The sequence below is a fragment of the Heloderma suspectum genome, chromosome 8, assembly GCF_057233095.1.
Source record: "Heloderma suspectum isolate Gila_16-S chromosome 8, 16-S_ref, whole genome shotgun sequence".
Taxonomy (NCBI): domain Eukaryota; kingdom Metazoa; phylum Chordata; class Lepidosauria; order Squamata; family Helodermatidae; genus Heloderma; species Heloderma suspectum.
Window position 1 is genome coordinate 16318263 of NC_139465.1, and position 15957 is coordinate 16334219.

Below are 15957 nucleotides of genomic sequence, written 5' to 3' on the forward strand. Positions count from 1 at the left end.
ATCAGTTTTAATGAAGTGTGCTAACTAAATTGGATTTGGAGTACTCATTGAAAGCCATTTATGGCACGCTGTTGAGTATATTTACCATTTTGTTGGAAGTGTATGCTAGCAAGCATATGAGTCTTTAAGACAGGCCATCTGTTAGTGTTAGACCCTTGGATAATTGACAAACCATTCTAAAAATAAGCATATATATAAACTGCCCAAGAGTGCAAAGGTGATTCCCTCTCCCCCCAATTTTCTCTCGAGTGGCACAGAAAAGAAAAATAGCAAAATACAATGAGAGGTCATTCTGCTCTCCCAGCACTCCCACCCCCTTCAGAAATGCTTTTCTGATTGGCAGCCACAACATGCACACATATATGCACCAGCCGGTTGTTGGCTGTCACATCTCAAGGTCTGGATTAGCACAGTCCCAATCTAAGACTCGGGGGGGGGGGTGTCCCATAGAGGAAGCTATAACATAAGCTCTACTGGCTGAGGCAAGTACCTTCCTGTCTCCTTCAGCTGAATAATATATTAAAAGCCAAGACACAAAAGGTCCTGATCTTTAGCGATGGGTTGCTCTTAATTGCATTAAACAAAAAGAAACGTAAAGGGTAAAATTTACAATTAAAGAAACGCACACATGCAGTACCCATTTGTCAGAGAGCCTTTGATTTCTTCAAATCCTGGACACTAGTTTTAAAATCAGATGTATTTTCTACGGACCTTGCCAGTTGATTGGGATTGGTGTCATAAAGAGGGGCATCCTCCTCCCAAGCTGCAAAAGTCTCAGGCAGGCAGCCTTCCCCAGCCTGGTGCCCTTCAGCTGTATTGGCCCTGCTGGTTGGGGATGGTGGAAATTGTAGTACAACACATCTAAGAAAGCACCAGGTTGGGAAAAGGGATGCCTAATGAAAAACGGTAAGGAGAGCAATCCATAGGCTCTGAAGTGGACCTGGACAGGACTCCCTGGGTAGGAAAATATAGCGGGTAATGGGCACATAATCTTCCCAGAAGTCACTAGGTCACTTCAGCAAAACCACTGGAACCGATACCCCCCGTTTCTGTGTTGCCACCTGTAGCTACAGTGTCTCTCATTTATTGGAGCCTGTTGTGCTGGATAGAAAAGTTGATGATGTGCTCTTAAGGCTTGCTTACAAGGAAGAGATGAACGGGCAAGAGGTTTTATATGAATTTACTCGTTGATATCCAGATATGCCTAGTTTTCATGGGTGATCCTGTTGAGCTTGATGTTGGCTGTTTCATTAATGTGGCTCTACTGTGAATGATTAAAGAGGAAACCTCTGTCTCTTTTGAACAATGTCCAGCCTGCAACAGACCTCCTTAATAAAAGGCTGCAATGTGTGAATCAGCAAAACTCAAGCTTGCTGAAGTTCCCCCAAATTCCGTCTCAAAGCTCGTTCTGACTTGACTCCACATCAGATTGCAAGCCTTGTTTTTTCCTTTTCACATGCAAATCCGTGGGTATTTTCGTGCATATTTTTCCAAATGTATGCATCAGTTGTGCACATCTTTGAAATATACAGATTCTTCTCCCATTGATTAAAGCATATTTGTGCGCATTTTTCAAAAGTACACATTTTTCATGCTCATTTTCCAAATGTACGCATGCTATGAAACGCATTTTTGGGGGTCCACAAATCACATTGTAAGCTCGGAAACATATGTATTTTCGGCAGCAGATTGTGTCTGAATCCATGTTTGATCCAGAAGGTGCAAACTGGGTAAATCCAGATAAAAAAATGAACTGAAATTTCTCATACATCCCTACTCAGGGTTTGCTAGATGCATTGTGAATTTTATTCTCAAGCATCGGGGTTCAGGAGAGTGACCATAGGTCAGTGGTAACAGCACGTTTTGAATGCAGACATTCCCAGGTTTCATCTGCGGCACCTCCAGATGATGGGTCAGGAAGCAGGTATGAGAAAGATCTCCTTCTGCCCGAGACCCTGGAAAGCGACTGCCAGTCACAACAGACAATATTGCATTAAATGGGCAAGTATTCTGACCTGGTGTAAGGCAGCTTCCTATGCCTGTCCTGTTGATGCGCCGTCTTTAAATCAGATATAGAAATGATGGCCAAAATCCACACAGCTGGTGTTGCTTGCCCAGGGGGATTTTAGGTTTGTGTTTCCTGGACATCAACCCACCCATGATAAATTACTGTTAAAGCAGAGAGAACTTTCAAAATCTTTGTGTGATATCGCAGGATAGTCTGTTGTTCAAAAGGTGGGGAAAACCCATCAAAGATTCCAACACTCATGCTCAAGCCCTTAGTTATGGATGAAGTCACTCTTTGGATCATGGCCCATGTTCACCCAAGTTTAACAACTCCTTTAAGAGTTTTCCTCTCTGGAAAGCAGAGCAGAGACCTTTGGGATTGTCTCCCATGACTTCATTGAATCAAACTCTCCTGATGGAAAATGTGCATAAGTTGTATGAAGGCAGGTAGGTGAGTTAGGCACATGCTCTAACCCCCCTTGCAGAAGTATTGAGCACTTTTCATCTCTGGTCATGTGAATGCAGCCTCAGTTGAGTCTTTGTTCCATCATCTAGATTCCAAGATCTCAAAACAAACCACAAAACCCCACTTGGTATGCAGAAGATGCTAACAGATGCAGAGTAGCACCATCAGATGGATGTATAATGGCCACAAACCATCATTGCCCCCATTTCATTTTTTTTCACCTGTGTCTGTTGTAGTACCCCTGTGATTTACTGGCAGGGACTCTTTATCAGTGTGGAAGATTCCCAGCATGTGTGCAAGCTTTCTTGTTGTTGTTCAGTCATTCAGTTGTGTCCGACTCTTCGTGACCCCATGGACCATAGCATGCCAGGCCTTCCTGTCCTCCGCTCTCTCCCGGTGTGTGCTCAAGATCATATTCATTGCATCAGTGATGCTATCTAGCCATCTCATCCTCTGCCGTCCCCTTCTCCTTTTGCCTTCAGTCTTTCCCAGCATCAGGGTCTTTTCCAGCAACTTTTCTCTTCGCATTAGGTGGCCAAAATATTTGAGCTTCAGCTTCAGTATCTGTCCTTCCAATGAGCAGTCAGGGTTGATTTCCTTTAGGATGGACTGATTTGACCTCTTTGCAGTCCAGGGGACTTGTAAGAGTCTTCTCCAGCACCACAGTTCGAAAGCATCAATTCTTCGGCGCTCAGCCTTCCTTATGGTCCAGCTCTCACAGCCATACGTTGCTACTGGGAAAACCAAAGCTTTGATTATACTAACCTTTGTCGGCAAGGTGATGTCTCTGCTTCTTACTATGCTGTCTAGGTTTGCCATAGCTTTCCACCCAAGGAGCAAGCGTCTTTTAATTTCATGGCTATAGTCACCGTCTGCGGTGATCTTGGAGCCCAAGAAAATAAAATCTGTCACTGCTTCCATTTCTTCCCCTTCTATATGCCAGGAAGTGATGGGGCCAGATGCCATGATCTTAGTTTTTTTAATGTTGAGTTTCAAACCAGCTTTTGCACTCTCCTCTTTCACCCTCAACAAGAGGCTCTTGAGATCCTCTTCGCTTTCTGCCATTAGGGTAGTATCGTCTGCGTATCTGAGGTTGTTGATAATTCTCCCGGCAATCTTAATTCTGACCTGTGATTCATCCAACCTGGCGTTTCTCATGATGTACTCTGCATATAAGTTAAATAGGCAGGGCGACAATATACAGCCTTGTCGTACTTCTTTCCCAATTTTGACCCAATCGGTTGTTCCATGTCCGGTTCTTACTATTGCTTCTTTACCCTCGTCTGGAATTCTCTTGCTTTCTCCATGATTCAGCGAGTGTTGGCCATTTGATCTCTAGTTCCTCTGCCTCTTCGAAACCCAGCTTGTACTTCCGGTAGTTCTCAGTTCACATACTGCTGAAGCCTAGCTTGTAGGATTTTGAGCAGAACCTTGCTGGCATGTGAAATGAGTGCAATTGTACGGTAGTTTGAACACTCTTTGGCATTGCCCTTCTTTGGAATTGGAATGTAAACTGACCTTTTCCAGTCTTGTGGCCACTGTTGAGTGTTCCAAATGTGTTGGCATATTGAGTGCAGCACTTTCACAGCATCATCTTTTAGGATTTTAAATAGCTCAGCTGGAAGACTGTCATCTCCGCTAGCTTTGTTGTTAGTAATGCCTCCTAAGGCCCACTTGGCTTCACTGTCTCGGATGTCCGGCTCAAGTTCAGTGAGCGCACTATCATGGCTATCAGGGATATTAAGATCGTTCCTGTATAGTTCTTCTGTGTATTCTTTCACCTCTTCTTAATCTCATGTGCTTCTGTTGGGTCCCTGCCTTCTTTGTCCTTTATCATGCCCATCTTTGCACAAAACGTTCCCTTGATATCTCTGATTTTCTTGAAAAGATCTCTAGTCTTTCCTATTCTATTGTTTTTCTTGATTTCTTTTCATTGTTCATTTAAGAAGGCCTTCTTGTCTCTCCTTGCTATTCTCTGGAAATCTGCATTCAGTTGGATATATCTTCCCCTTTCTCCCTTGCATTTCGCTTCCCTTCTTTCCTCAGCTACTTGTAAAGCCTCATCAGACAGCCACTTTGCTTTCTTGCATTTCTTTTTCTTTGAGATGGATTTAGTTGCTGCCTCCTGAACAATGTTACGGATCTCCGTCCATAGTTCCTCAGGCACTCTGTCTATCAGGTCTTATCCCTTAAATCTATTCCTTACCTCCACTGTATATTCATAAGGGATATGATTTAGGTCATACCTGAATGGTTTAGTGGTTTTCCTTACGTTCTTCAATTTCAGCCGAAATTTTGCCATAAGAAGCTCATGATCTGAGCCACAGTCAGCTCCAGGTCTTGTTTTTACTGACTGTATGGAGCTTCTCCATCTTTGGCTGCAAAGGACATAATCTGATTTCGATATTGACCATCTGATGATGTCCATGTGTAGAGTCGCCTCTTGTGCTGTTGGAAAAGCGTGTTTGCGCGTGTTCTCTTGTCAAAACTCTATTAGCCTTTGTCCTGCTTCATTTTGTACACCAAGGCCATGCTTGCCTGCTATCCCGGTGATTTCTTGACTTCCTACTTTAGCATTCCAATCCCCTATGATGAAAGGGACATTTTTTTTGGTGTTAGTTCTAGAAGGTGTTGTAGGTCTTCATAGAACCGATCAACCTCAGCCTCTTTGGCCTCAGTGGTTGGGGCATAGACTTGAATTACTGTGATGTTGAATGGTTTGCCTTGGATTCGTACTGAGATCATTCTATCATTTTTGAGATTGTACCCCAGTACTGCTTTTCCCACCCTTTTATTGACTATGAGTGCTACTCCATTTCTTCTAAGGGATTCTTGCCCACAGTAGTAGATATGATGGTCACCTGAATTAAATTCGCCTATGCTTGTCCATTTCAGTTCGCTGATTCCCAAGATGTCGATGTTCAATCTTGCCATCTCATGTTTGACCACCTCCAGCTTACCTTGATTCATTGATCTGACATTCCAGGTTCCTAAACAATATTGTTCTTTACAGCTTTCTAGATTTGCTTAAAAAAATGTTCCCGGTTTCCTGCCTGCCCACCCCTTTCTTGGTAGTCTTTCCTTACCTTGTTCTCAATGTCCTCTTAAAATCTACCCATTTTAATGCTGTTCTGAATGCAGAGTGGGAGTGCCATAGACATGCCTTTGTTGCAGTAGGTTTAGTATGTGCCCAGAAAGAAGAAAGCACTTGTTCTTAAAGGTGGTCTTCTCAACACAAACATACGTGCTGAATTCCCATAGGAAGCTAAATCACACTGGGTGATTGACTGGTATAATGCATTTTACAAGCCACTGTTCACTCAGTCTGAATCTTGGCTACTCAGTCATAGCTATAAAAGAGAGGTGAATTCAGCCAACCAGTAGTCTCTTAAACGATTACTGTGTGGTGCCTGTAACCATGTGGGAAGGTGACTAGCAATTGTAATGTCATTGAGGATCATAATTACCCGTCTCCAAATACAAAATTAAGCTTGCTCATAATGCTCGGGTGCATTATGAACTGGGCTCTATTTATCCCCATAGTGTTTTTCTGACTTGGATTGTAATCTGAGCTTCCTACCCTGGCAGCTTGAATACTGTGCAGCAGTGGCTCAGGGATCAGAGACCCTGGGAAAACTACATTTGGAAAGTAGTATGGAATCAGGTACTCTGGTAATGGCATGTTCCAGGGCTGCTTGTATCTAGAACACTCCTGTGCATGAGATCATTCGGAGCGCAGCCAGGTCCAAATTTCAGAATTGAGCTTAGGGGGAGGGGGAAACAGAGCAAGTTTCCAACTGGAGGGGGGAAACAGCTCAGGTTTCTGAGCCCAGTTCTGAATTGATCCAAAGACAGTTCGCCCCTCACTACTTATCCATGCAGTTATTTATTTATTTGATTTCTATGCTGCCCAATAGCCGAAGCTCTCTGGGTGGTTCACAGAAATTAAAACCACAAAGTACAACATAAAATGATATAAAATATGAAAGCTTAAAACCACAGTGTAAAAATACAACCAGAATAAAACCTAGCAGCAATGCAGAGATTTAAAATACATATTTAAAACAGCAGAGATAAAGACCAGGGTACGAAAATAAAAAGGTCTTCACCTAATGCCAAAAGGAGCACAACGTAGGCACCAAGTGAACCTCTCAAGGGAGCTCATTCCACAGCCAGGGTGTCACAGCAGAAAATGCCCTCTTCCTGGTTGCCACCCGCCTCACTTCCTTTGGCAGAGGCTCCTGGAGAAGGACCTCTCAAGATGATCTTCGGGTCCAGTCAGGTACATATGGGAGGAGGCAATCCTTCAGATAACCTAGCCCCAAGCCGTTTAGGGCTTTAATCCCAGTCTAGTTAATCCCAGACTTGTCAGCTGTCTGCTTCTTCAGATGTTCAAGGTGGTAATGCTGGGCTTCACCACACCCATGTGGCCAGAGGCCCCAGCCGACCACATCCCCATGCAGTTGCAGGAGCCTGCAGTTAGCTTTTAAGCAGCCATAACAGAGGGGCCTGTTTTGCTGAATCCACACGATTGCTTCTCTAATCCAGGATTCTTTTGGCCAAGCAGGCACTCCAGGATGCATTTTTGGGCTAGCACCCCTCCATAAAAGCCCACTTGCATGTAACACAACCAAGATGACAGTGGAATGAATACTTTCCCCCTTTAGTGTTAATCATGACATCATGAGGACCACAGACTGAGACACACCCTGCAAGCTTGCAAGGGTATTTGCTTGCAAGTAAATCCATTTTTAAGCATCTCGGCCGTCTTCTTGCTATGGGTACGTACTTGCAAATGATTCTTGTGCTGCACTTTGCATGTGTGATCTACATGCCTGAAGAGAGCAGCACAGGAATTTTCTAGGACAAGGAATGGATAGCTTGCCCCCAGCTTGTCCTGGAAAGACCCACTGATGGGGTGGCAGTGAGGTCAAAGCCTTAGGAGACTGAGCACTGAGGACACTGTGTTCTTTCGCTACATTCTACTCATTGCCGTTTGTCTCTTTTCTGTAAAAGGGGTGATAGATTCTGTTTTAACTGAAACCACACACACCTGTGTTTCTGTCATAAGAAAACATGCAACCTCATGTCTGTTCTTAAACCCAGAGCTAAGCAAAACTAACATCGCACATCAATTTTAGGATTACTTGGGAAAGGGACCATACACTTTTGGGAGCTTTAGCTACCTTTGCTTTATGCAGATGTAGGTCTATTCTGCTTGATGTCATGGTGATGGGGATGCTTTGCATTTTTGCTAGATGTGATTATCTGGGATACAACCCACAGGGCTTCCAAGAACAACATTATTTATGTGATCCTCTGGTTTTATTTATGGTAAACATCCCTCCAAAACCTCAGGACTGATGGGTGGCGTGACAATCTGTCGGGGTCGTGGGCCCTTAGGGAGATAAAGAGTGACCTCATTTCTGAATTGCTGTTGAATTTGAGTGTAATCACTCTGCATCTCTGGCCAGCCTCTTGCTTACAAAAACAGCATGCTGTTTGTATTAGATGAGTGCAGAAGGTATTATTAACCCATGTTTGAGGAGAGAGGGTTCACGAGAGCTTCATTATCAGATTTAGAGCCACATACTATTGACCTGCCTGGCGTAATCAATGCAGCAGGCACACAGGTTGGAAATCATGTTCTCAGCCTGTAGACTGTATGCCTTGCCACTAGTGCTGATTGTGCATTATCTTTGAAATGACACTGCCTAAATAAGTATGGATCTGCTGAGCGCCAGCGGCCCTTGCTTCGATTGGAGAATGCTAAACCGTTTTGCATTGTACTTCTCCCCCCCACCCCCGCCAATGTTAGAATTCATGTTGGCAGAAGAAATTGCAATTAAAGGCGGAGTAGAAATGTGGCTGCATTGACACAAGCAGGCACACATTGGGGCACAGAAAGAGATGTATGCGTGTGAAACGGTTCTGTTGCGCTTCGGAGGCGGACTGGTTTATTGTGCCCTGAGGTGCACAAAGGGGACTGAGAAGACAATGCGAATATGGGCAGTGTGGTTAAAATGAGTTGAATGGAGAATGCGCATAAAGAGCAGCGGCAGTGCACATGCACATGAAGGCAGGGAGCAAGTGCACAGACAGACTGCCTAAATCAGCAGTTCCTTACACTACTGTGTCAATATTCGCAGTTCCCAAGAAATGTGGGGAACTGTATACAAATGGCAGATTAAACTGGATTTCATGCACCACCCAGTCATAGCAACAGAGGAAGCTGCCTTCTACCAGGTCGGACTATTGGTCTGTCTACTCTGACTGGCAGCAGCAGCCGTCCAGCCGAGATCTTTCATATCACCTGCCATCTGAGGCTTTGAACTGGAAATGCCAGAGGTTGTACCTGGGATCTTCTGCATGCAAAGCAGATGCTGTACCACTGAGTCGGTGGTCCCTTCCACAACACAGTCCTAGGAGACTAAGGAGCTGGCAATGTACAAAATGTCTCAGATGAATTTGCATCTCCAATGTCACTCTGAGACTTACATAGCACAATGGGGTGGTGTATGAAACTTCCATGCCATGCTGTCGATTTTTCCACCATCACCAGTCTTCATGCACATTCTATTTTCAGTCCTCTTTAACCCAAGCATACACTTGATGAATTGCATGTACATTTGCATGAGGAGAGCTAGAAAACAACAGCAATGCATGAAAAGGAGGGTATGTGAAACATGAACATAGTATATGACCTAAACATTTGCTGGAGCGGCAAAGCACAAATACTAAACTATTACTGTAGCACAGGGGTTTAGGAAACCTGTGACCTTCCAGATGTGGTTGGATTTCAATTCCCATTGGCCTCAGCCAGCAATGCCAAGGACAATGGGAGTTGTTATCCAACTTCTGGAGGTCTGCAGGTTCCCTACCTCTGCTGTAGCATGCAACGGGAGGTGGTGATTTTTTTGTAATTATGGGAATGACTCCCTCTCTACAAAGTGGTACATCTGTATGTTGACATCTGCTGTGCTTAATTGGGAGGGGGGAAGTGGAGGATCTTTACAAGTGGTGGAGACTCCCTCCCCTTGCAGAAAAAAATGTGTGCGGGGGGTTAAAATGATGCTCTACCTGCCCCCCAAAACCAGGTACAGGTTTGTGCATGTGTGTTTCCCTTGGCCACTGGCAATATTCCCAACAACAAAGGGCAGTACGCAAGTATTAGTTCTGCTCTGAGTATGTGTGTGTGATTACCACTGGATACAAGACAAGTCTTGGTCCTCCTGCCTGCTGTGGTGTTGCCCTCACTATTTTTTTATTTATTTCTTCATTACATTTCTATATGTCCCAATAGCTAAAGCTCTCTTAAGCATGTCTTGCTGGAGTTTTCATGATTCTAAAGTGCGTGGCAGGCTTTTCTGCATGCCACGTTCCCTGCTCTCCACTTAGCTTCAATTCTGGGTAATGTTCTTGGTCTATAAGCTTTATTCAGGTTCCTGAGCTCTGTTGGCTGGCTGTCCTCTTTTTAAGGCTGTTTAAACTATTGGGAACAAGTAAGAATTCTCTTGTATTTGCCATAAGACTAGTGTGTAGCACAATATTATTATTATTATTATTATTATTATTATTATTTTAAGTCCATCGTTAAGGGCAAACACCCTCTCAAAGTGGCTTATATGACAAAACCCTATCAAATCCCATCCAGTGATAAAAGAGCAAAAAACAGTAAAATCAAGAATCCCTAGCAATAAAGCAACGTGGAATGGGTGCCGCTCTGCCATACATTTCAGAATACCTGCCTATTATTTTCCTGAAAACTGCTTTAGATCTCTGACAGAATCGTGAGAAAATGGGAAATGGGGGTCTGAGGTTATGCATGCCCAGTGGAACACATCATCGGATCTTTTCAGCACCAAAGTTAGGGATTTCCTGTTGTCATATAAAAAGAGGGAGAGTTGGGACTATGTTACCACAAGCTTGTGCTGGGCATGCAGGGGAAGGAATAAAGACTTCTTTCCTGCCCACTCCCGACAAATTATTCTCTGGCCCGTAAGTATCAGCCAAAACCTTTATTCAAATGAAACTGTAAATCATTTCTGACCCACAGTAACTGTACATTCATTCATTCATTCATTCATTCACCATAGTGACTCTAAAGTTAGCCTATCCAGCCAAATTAAATGTTCTCACTGATATCTGCAGTTTTTGTCATCCTGCATCCCTTGTTTAAAATGTGTATGTATCATACTATTTTTTAGAAGCCCTCTTCAATTGATTTAACATCTGCACTCGTTTGCTGCTCCCACCCTGCGCAGTTGGAAACATTTGTAGCATAATTTTTTATTAGCATCCACTCCATCTCTTGAACAGCGCATAGCATTGCATAGGTCATTCTGCCATAAAGGTGTTAAATATTTACATAGTCAATACAGTGGAACGCAGAACAGAATTTTTGCAGTGGTTATGTTGACTCATCTAATGAATAGTTTCATCAAGACTTTCTCAACTGCCTGCAAAAGAGGGTTGTGTGGTATCCCATACACTTGCAGTGCCCATCAAGGCAATTTTAATTACTAGAAAACAGCATGATGCAGCATTTTGAAGCCATCATTCTTAGGGCAAGTAGCTAGGGATCTTTGCTAACACATGTAATAGTTGGAGATTGTCATCTGAAGGTGGTTATCTCAGGGTAACAGATCTGTGATAAGCCTCTATACAGAACAAGCTATCCCTGGCTGTTAGTGGGGGTTATTTGTGTGTGTATGTGTGTGGGGGGGTCACTCACAGGTCACTGTGAGTAGTTCTGTGTGCCACAGCATAGTGGTACCAGAACTAAATCATGCTTCCAGCGTGATGTACTAACTTCCTCATCTAACTTCCTTCCCAACCTCTCCTCTTCGTTGTAATATATATACTCCCCACCCTGGTGCTCTCCAGATGTGTTGGACTACAACTCCCATAATCCCACCTCCCTTCCCTGTAGGCCCTCTGTCAGCAGGCAACAGCCTTCTCATTCAGACAAGGCCTTGAACTTGCTGAGGTGACTGATCGTCTGCTGCTGGTTTTTAATCAGTGGTTGCTTTTGCTGTCCTCTACCGTTTTCTCTGCTGTTCTTGCTGTTGCTTTTGTAGGTTTGTTTTTCTACTGAATTGATACGTCGTTATTTTGGATCTAAGGGAGCAAACTGGTGCTCTCTAGGGTAGAAGTTGAGGGGCTGTGGATCTGCAGGGTCCTAAATCCCTTGTTCCTCCCCACACTCACACGAAATGGGTCCAAAGCCACACCCGTCCTGGCACTGGCATAGTTAATTCCCCCCCCCCACTGCAATGAATGGGAGTGGGAAAGAAGGTTAAAAAGAAGAAAAGATAAAGCCGCCCCATCCCACCCTTGCTGCAGTGAGCTGGCAGAACTTTGGATATGGCAAAGCAACCGCCATGGATTCTCACTCCCCCCGCTCCTCAAAATACGGATTGCTCCATCAAGTGCCTAACACAGAAAGGTGGGGTAAAAATTTAATAATTAACGAGAGAGGGATTTTGAAAGTGCGCCAGTGATAAATCCCTTTATGCATAGCTACAGTAAATCATGAACAATACCGGAACCAGCTTCTAATTGTCCTACAATAGTTTATGATGGAATTGGCCTGCTACTTAGAAGCTCGAATTTTAGTTGTTGTTTTATCTCTTTCATGTTTAATTTCAAAAGGTCTTGCTGTATGTATTTTTCCAAATGGCATGGCTTTCTGCCTTTCCCCTTAACCTTTTGTCATGTGGTGTGCCAGAGAATGAGCGTCATTATGTAGAGTTTGATAGGAAACCTGCTGGCCACAAGACTGCGCATAACTTCGACATGATTTAGAAACGCCACAGCACTTGTGACACCTGGTGGTCACTCTGGGGAAGTGCACAGTTCAGCAACTATTGTACCAACTATTTAAATGGGGTCACTGCTACCTCTGGAGACAAGGCCTGCAAATGGAACCTCCATTAGTTAAATGTTGTCACCAGATAATTTTCATTAGACTGATATCATCTCAGTAATAAAGGATTGAGGAGGGGGTTCCCTCCACTCTTCTTCTGGTACAAAGAATAACTTTGGCTTGCTTAGGAGGAAATAAAGGATTTGTGGAAAGTTAAATATATGTCTGTGACATTACACTGTTATTGAAGGGCCATTAGCTAGTTTTGCAAGCAGATATTTCAAGTCAAATAATTAGGATTGTGGTGCCGGTTAATTTGGACTACATCCTTGTTAGGGGATTTCTTCCTACTTAGGTAAATATTATAGGGGAGAAATTAGCAACCTGCCATGAAATGTAAGAGGAGATGAGTGAATAATAATCTGAAGTTATTTCAAGCCTTTGCATTTCAAGGTGAAATGGTGGAGAGGCTCTGATTGAAAGTGTACAAAAGCCCCCCTTAGAATGAATTTACCTTTATTGGTGGTGATTAACTTGTGCTGTTGAGTTCAGTGGGACTTTAGCACAATTCATTTTCTCTGAATTGGGCTCATGATCTTCTGTCCATGGTAGTAGCTTCTACCCACACAAGCAAAATTGGCACGCACGTTTAGGTTCAGGCAGAACTCCTGCCATGCTATAAACCCAAGAGAACTGGGACTGACCAGTCACTCATTCCATGCCACAAGATCAGTATGAGTTATTGTCCCTCCACAGGTCATACCGAATCTCTGAGAAAAGATCTCCGCCTAAAAGTGCTGCAGGAGTTGTAGACCTGGGCACAAAGATTGCATGACTGGCAAGAGGTCTCCAGTACTTCCAGGAGCTGGATATTTCAGACACTATCCCTAAGGTGCTTGTAACTTTGAGACATGACTTCCGTTTGCATTAGACTGAATATGCAACTTCTGTATAGCATTAGGATTTATTTAGCCTCTTGGCAAATGACAGACAGGATGTCTGAACTGTAATGTCTCCCTTGAGGGGGTTGGTTGCAGCTCCCTTTATGGAAGGATGGAAGCTAATTGCAGAGTTGTGTGGTAAATGTCTTCCTTTCACCAAGATTAAACCACTGAGCAACACAGCCATGATTTTTCCAGCCTTTCTGTTAACCTCTTTCTGCCATGAAATGCCTAGTAGCCTGAACACTGCACCCTATTTGTAAAAGTGGGAGCATTCACAGTTACTTTCTGTCCCCTGGTCTGGGCACAATATTTTCAATTTCATTGTGCTGAAAATTGGAGGGTTCTTCTTTGGTGATAGGAAGCCAGCTGCAGATGCATGTGCCACTGGAGAGGCATATCGACACTTCCTGTTCTGTCCTAAGGCCACAGAAAGCCAGCATACCTGAGCCACACCAGGCTTGGGATGGGCCGGAGCACAGCAACTGGTGCTTCTGTTGCCGAAGTATTCCTCCAACTGTCAAGTGTATGCGTCGCAATCTGGCGTCTCTTTCTGCCAAGACTTTCTATCAGCACCGAGCGAGAATAACAGAGATATGGCAAAGAGAGGGTGGGTGTCCCTGGGCGATAGAGAATATTGTTTAATTGTTACAGTTAAGGAAGTCCCAGAAGGCAGGCTTCCATGCAGAGTGTTACCACTTTGCTCGGATGTAGAGAAATCCTCACGGCGCCACTTGGCTAGCTGAATTTTGTTTCGTTGTGTTTCTTTTCTTTCTGTTTTTTCCTTTTTGTTTTTCTTCCTTAAGTTCATGCCAGCATTAACAGATCTATCAGTACAAAGCAAATGTGTCACATTGGCAGCTGTTACTTAGGAGCATTTTCTCCCCCCCCCCCTTATTGCATTTTGTTCTGTAATAATTGCAAAGCTTTTATGTTGAGTTCCGCATAAATGCGACTGAGTAGGAGGGTACGGGCTTGCTTTCTATTATTCTGCCCCTCACGCACGTCTCCTTTTCCCCATCTTTTTCCAGAACCACACGTTGAGCCAGCACGCTCAGTGAGCCCCTGGCACTACAGGACACCTCGCTGCAGAAGACTTGACGGAAGCTCAGTGGGGAGGACCATTTGAACATTACATCCAATCAAAGTGTCATTTGCAACCCAGATGTAAAACTCTAATGATTTGGCCATGAGGCGCTGCTATTATAAGCAGCTGGAAATGAATATTAATGGAAGAGATTAAAAGTATTCCATGCGCAGTATTTTTTATTGTCCTGCTTGAGCTTAGTGTACTTTAAAGCTTCTGCTTCTGACTGAATTTATAGTTGCTAGATAGGAATCTGCTTTGATGCTCTTGCCCTTTGTTGCTTCTTGTATTATACTGATAGTTCAAGATTTAGAAGTGATTTCCCCCCCTTTTCTTTCATTTTTTCTTTTCTTCCCTGTTTAACTGTTTTTTAATTGCAATTTTAGGTAATTGTGTGTCGTGATGTGATGGCTTGGCTATTGTCTGAATATTTTTTTTACACTTTTTTGGGTTTTTTTTTTAAACAATTAAAGACTAATGCTTTGATTGGATTTGCCAGTTCACCGGACAGTGATTAAAACAAAAAAAAAAACCCTATGTAATGAATATCATCGGTTTCAGTGCAACTGGATGGTCTGCTGTATAAATGTGACTTAATCTGATTGCATTAACTAATACAGTTCAATAAAGGGAATACATTGGATGAGTGTTGGGCTCTCAATCCATCTACAGATGTGTGTGTGGTTTGCTCTGGGCAATGTAAAAGTGGAACATTGTTGGTCAGATGGGAGATGTTTCTTATCCCTAACCCTACACTAGCTTTTTCCAACCAGTACAGCCAGTCACCATGCTAGCTGGGTATTAAAGAAGTTGCAATCCAACACATCTGGAGGCATGAGGTTGGGAAAGGCTACCCTACTATCCTTTGGGCCATGGCATTCATAGTGAGGAAGCTGGGTCAGATGAAATTACCTTGGCCAAGTTTTGAGAATTCCTGGCTGGCCTAGTGATTCTAATCCCTGACATTGTATGTAGGAATGGTCTTGTAGCCCATACAAACAAACCAGCAGTAGGAGTCGATCATGCGTAGCAAGCAGTGTCTTCAGGATTTGAGGGGGTACATAAAACTTACTGTAAAGCAGGGCATCTTGTAGCCCTCCAGATATTTTTTTGGCCTACAATGCCCATCATACCTCAGCACTGGCTAGGGTTGTTGGGAGTTGTAAGCCAAAAGAGATGGAGGGCCTCAAGTAGCCCACCCCTGTTCTAAAGGCTAATGGTTAATATCTCAACAGTTATAACAGGAATATTGTGCATCCTGCCATATTCTGTATATTCTTTCTATGGATGACTGCTACAGAGAAAAGCAGGTGGAAGTCATGACTAAATGAGAATAGATCAGCATGTCCGATGCAAAAAGCAAAGAATTAATTCTCCAGACATTCTGATAATATTTTCCATCAATGACATAGAGCAGTTACAAAGGCTACAATGAACTGGTTCACATGTCACATCTACCCAGGGTTTCTTTAAACCCTGTCTAGTAGTGAACAAGTGGGAGCAAAGGAGCATCCTGGCTCTTGTCTGCTAAACCAAACAACCCAGAGATGCTCCATCCTTGGCTTGTTGCTTGTGATGTCTAAATCTG

General features: G+C 43.5%; 1 protein-coding gene across 4 annotated transcripts in view; it reads left to right on the forward strand.

The window, feature by feature from the left end:
- The window catches only part of ZNF423 (zinc finger protein 423), a 399310-nt gene extending 384277 nt beyond the window's left edge, over window positions 1–15033 (forward strand). For 2 of the 4 annotated variants that reach the window (XM_084812419.1, XM_084812421.1), the window contains one exon: window positions 14314–15033. In XM_084812419.1, coding sequence (XP_084668545.1) covers window positions 14314–14343 — 30 coding nt within the window. In that variant the 3' untranslated portion in view covers window positions 14344–15033. The remainder of the gene's footprint in view (window positions 1–14313) is intronic. The other 2 variants (XM_084812417.1, XM_084812418.1) reach the window with 1 other exon arrangement.
- The last annotated feature ends 924 nt before the right edge of the window (window positions 15034–15957 follow it).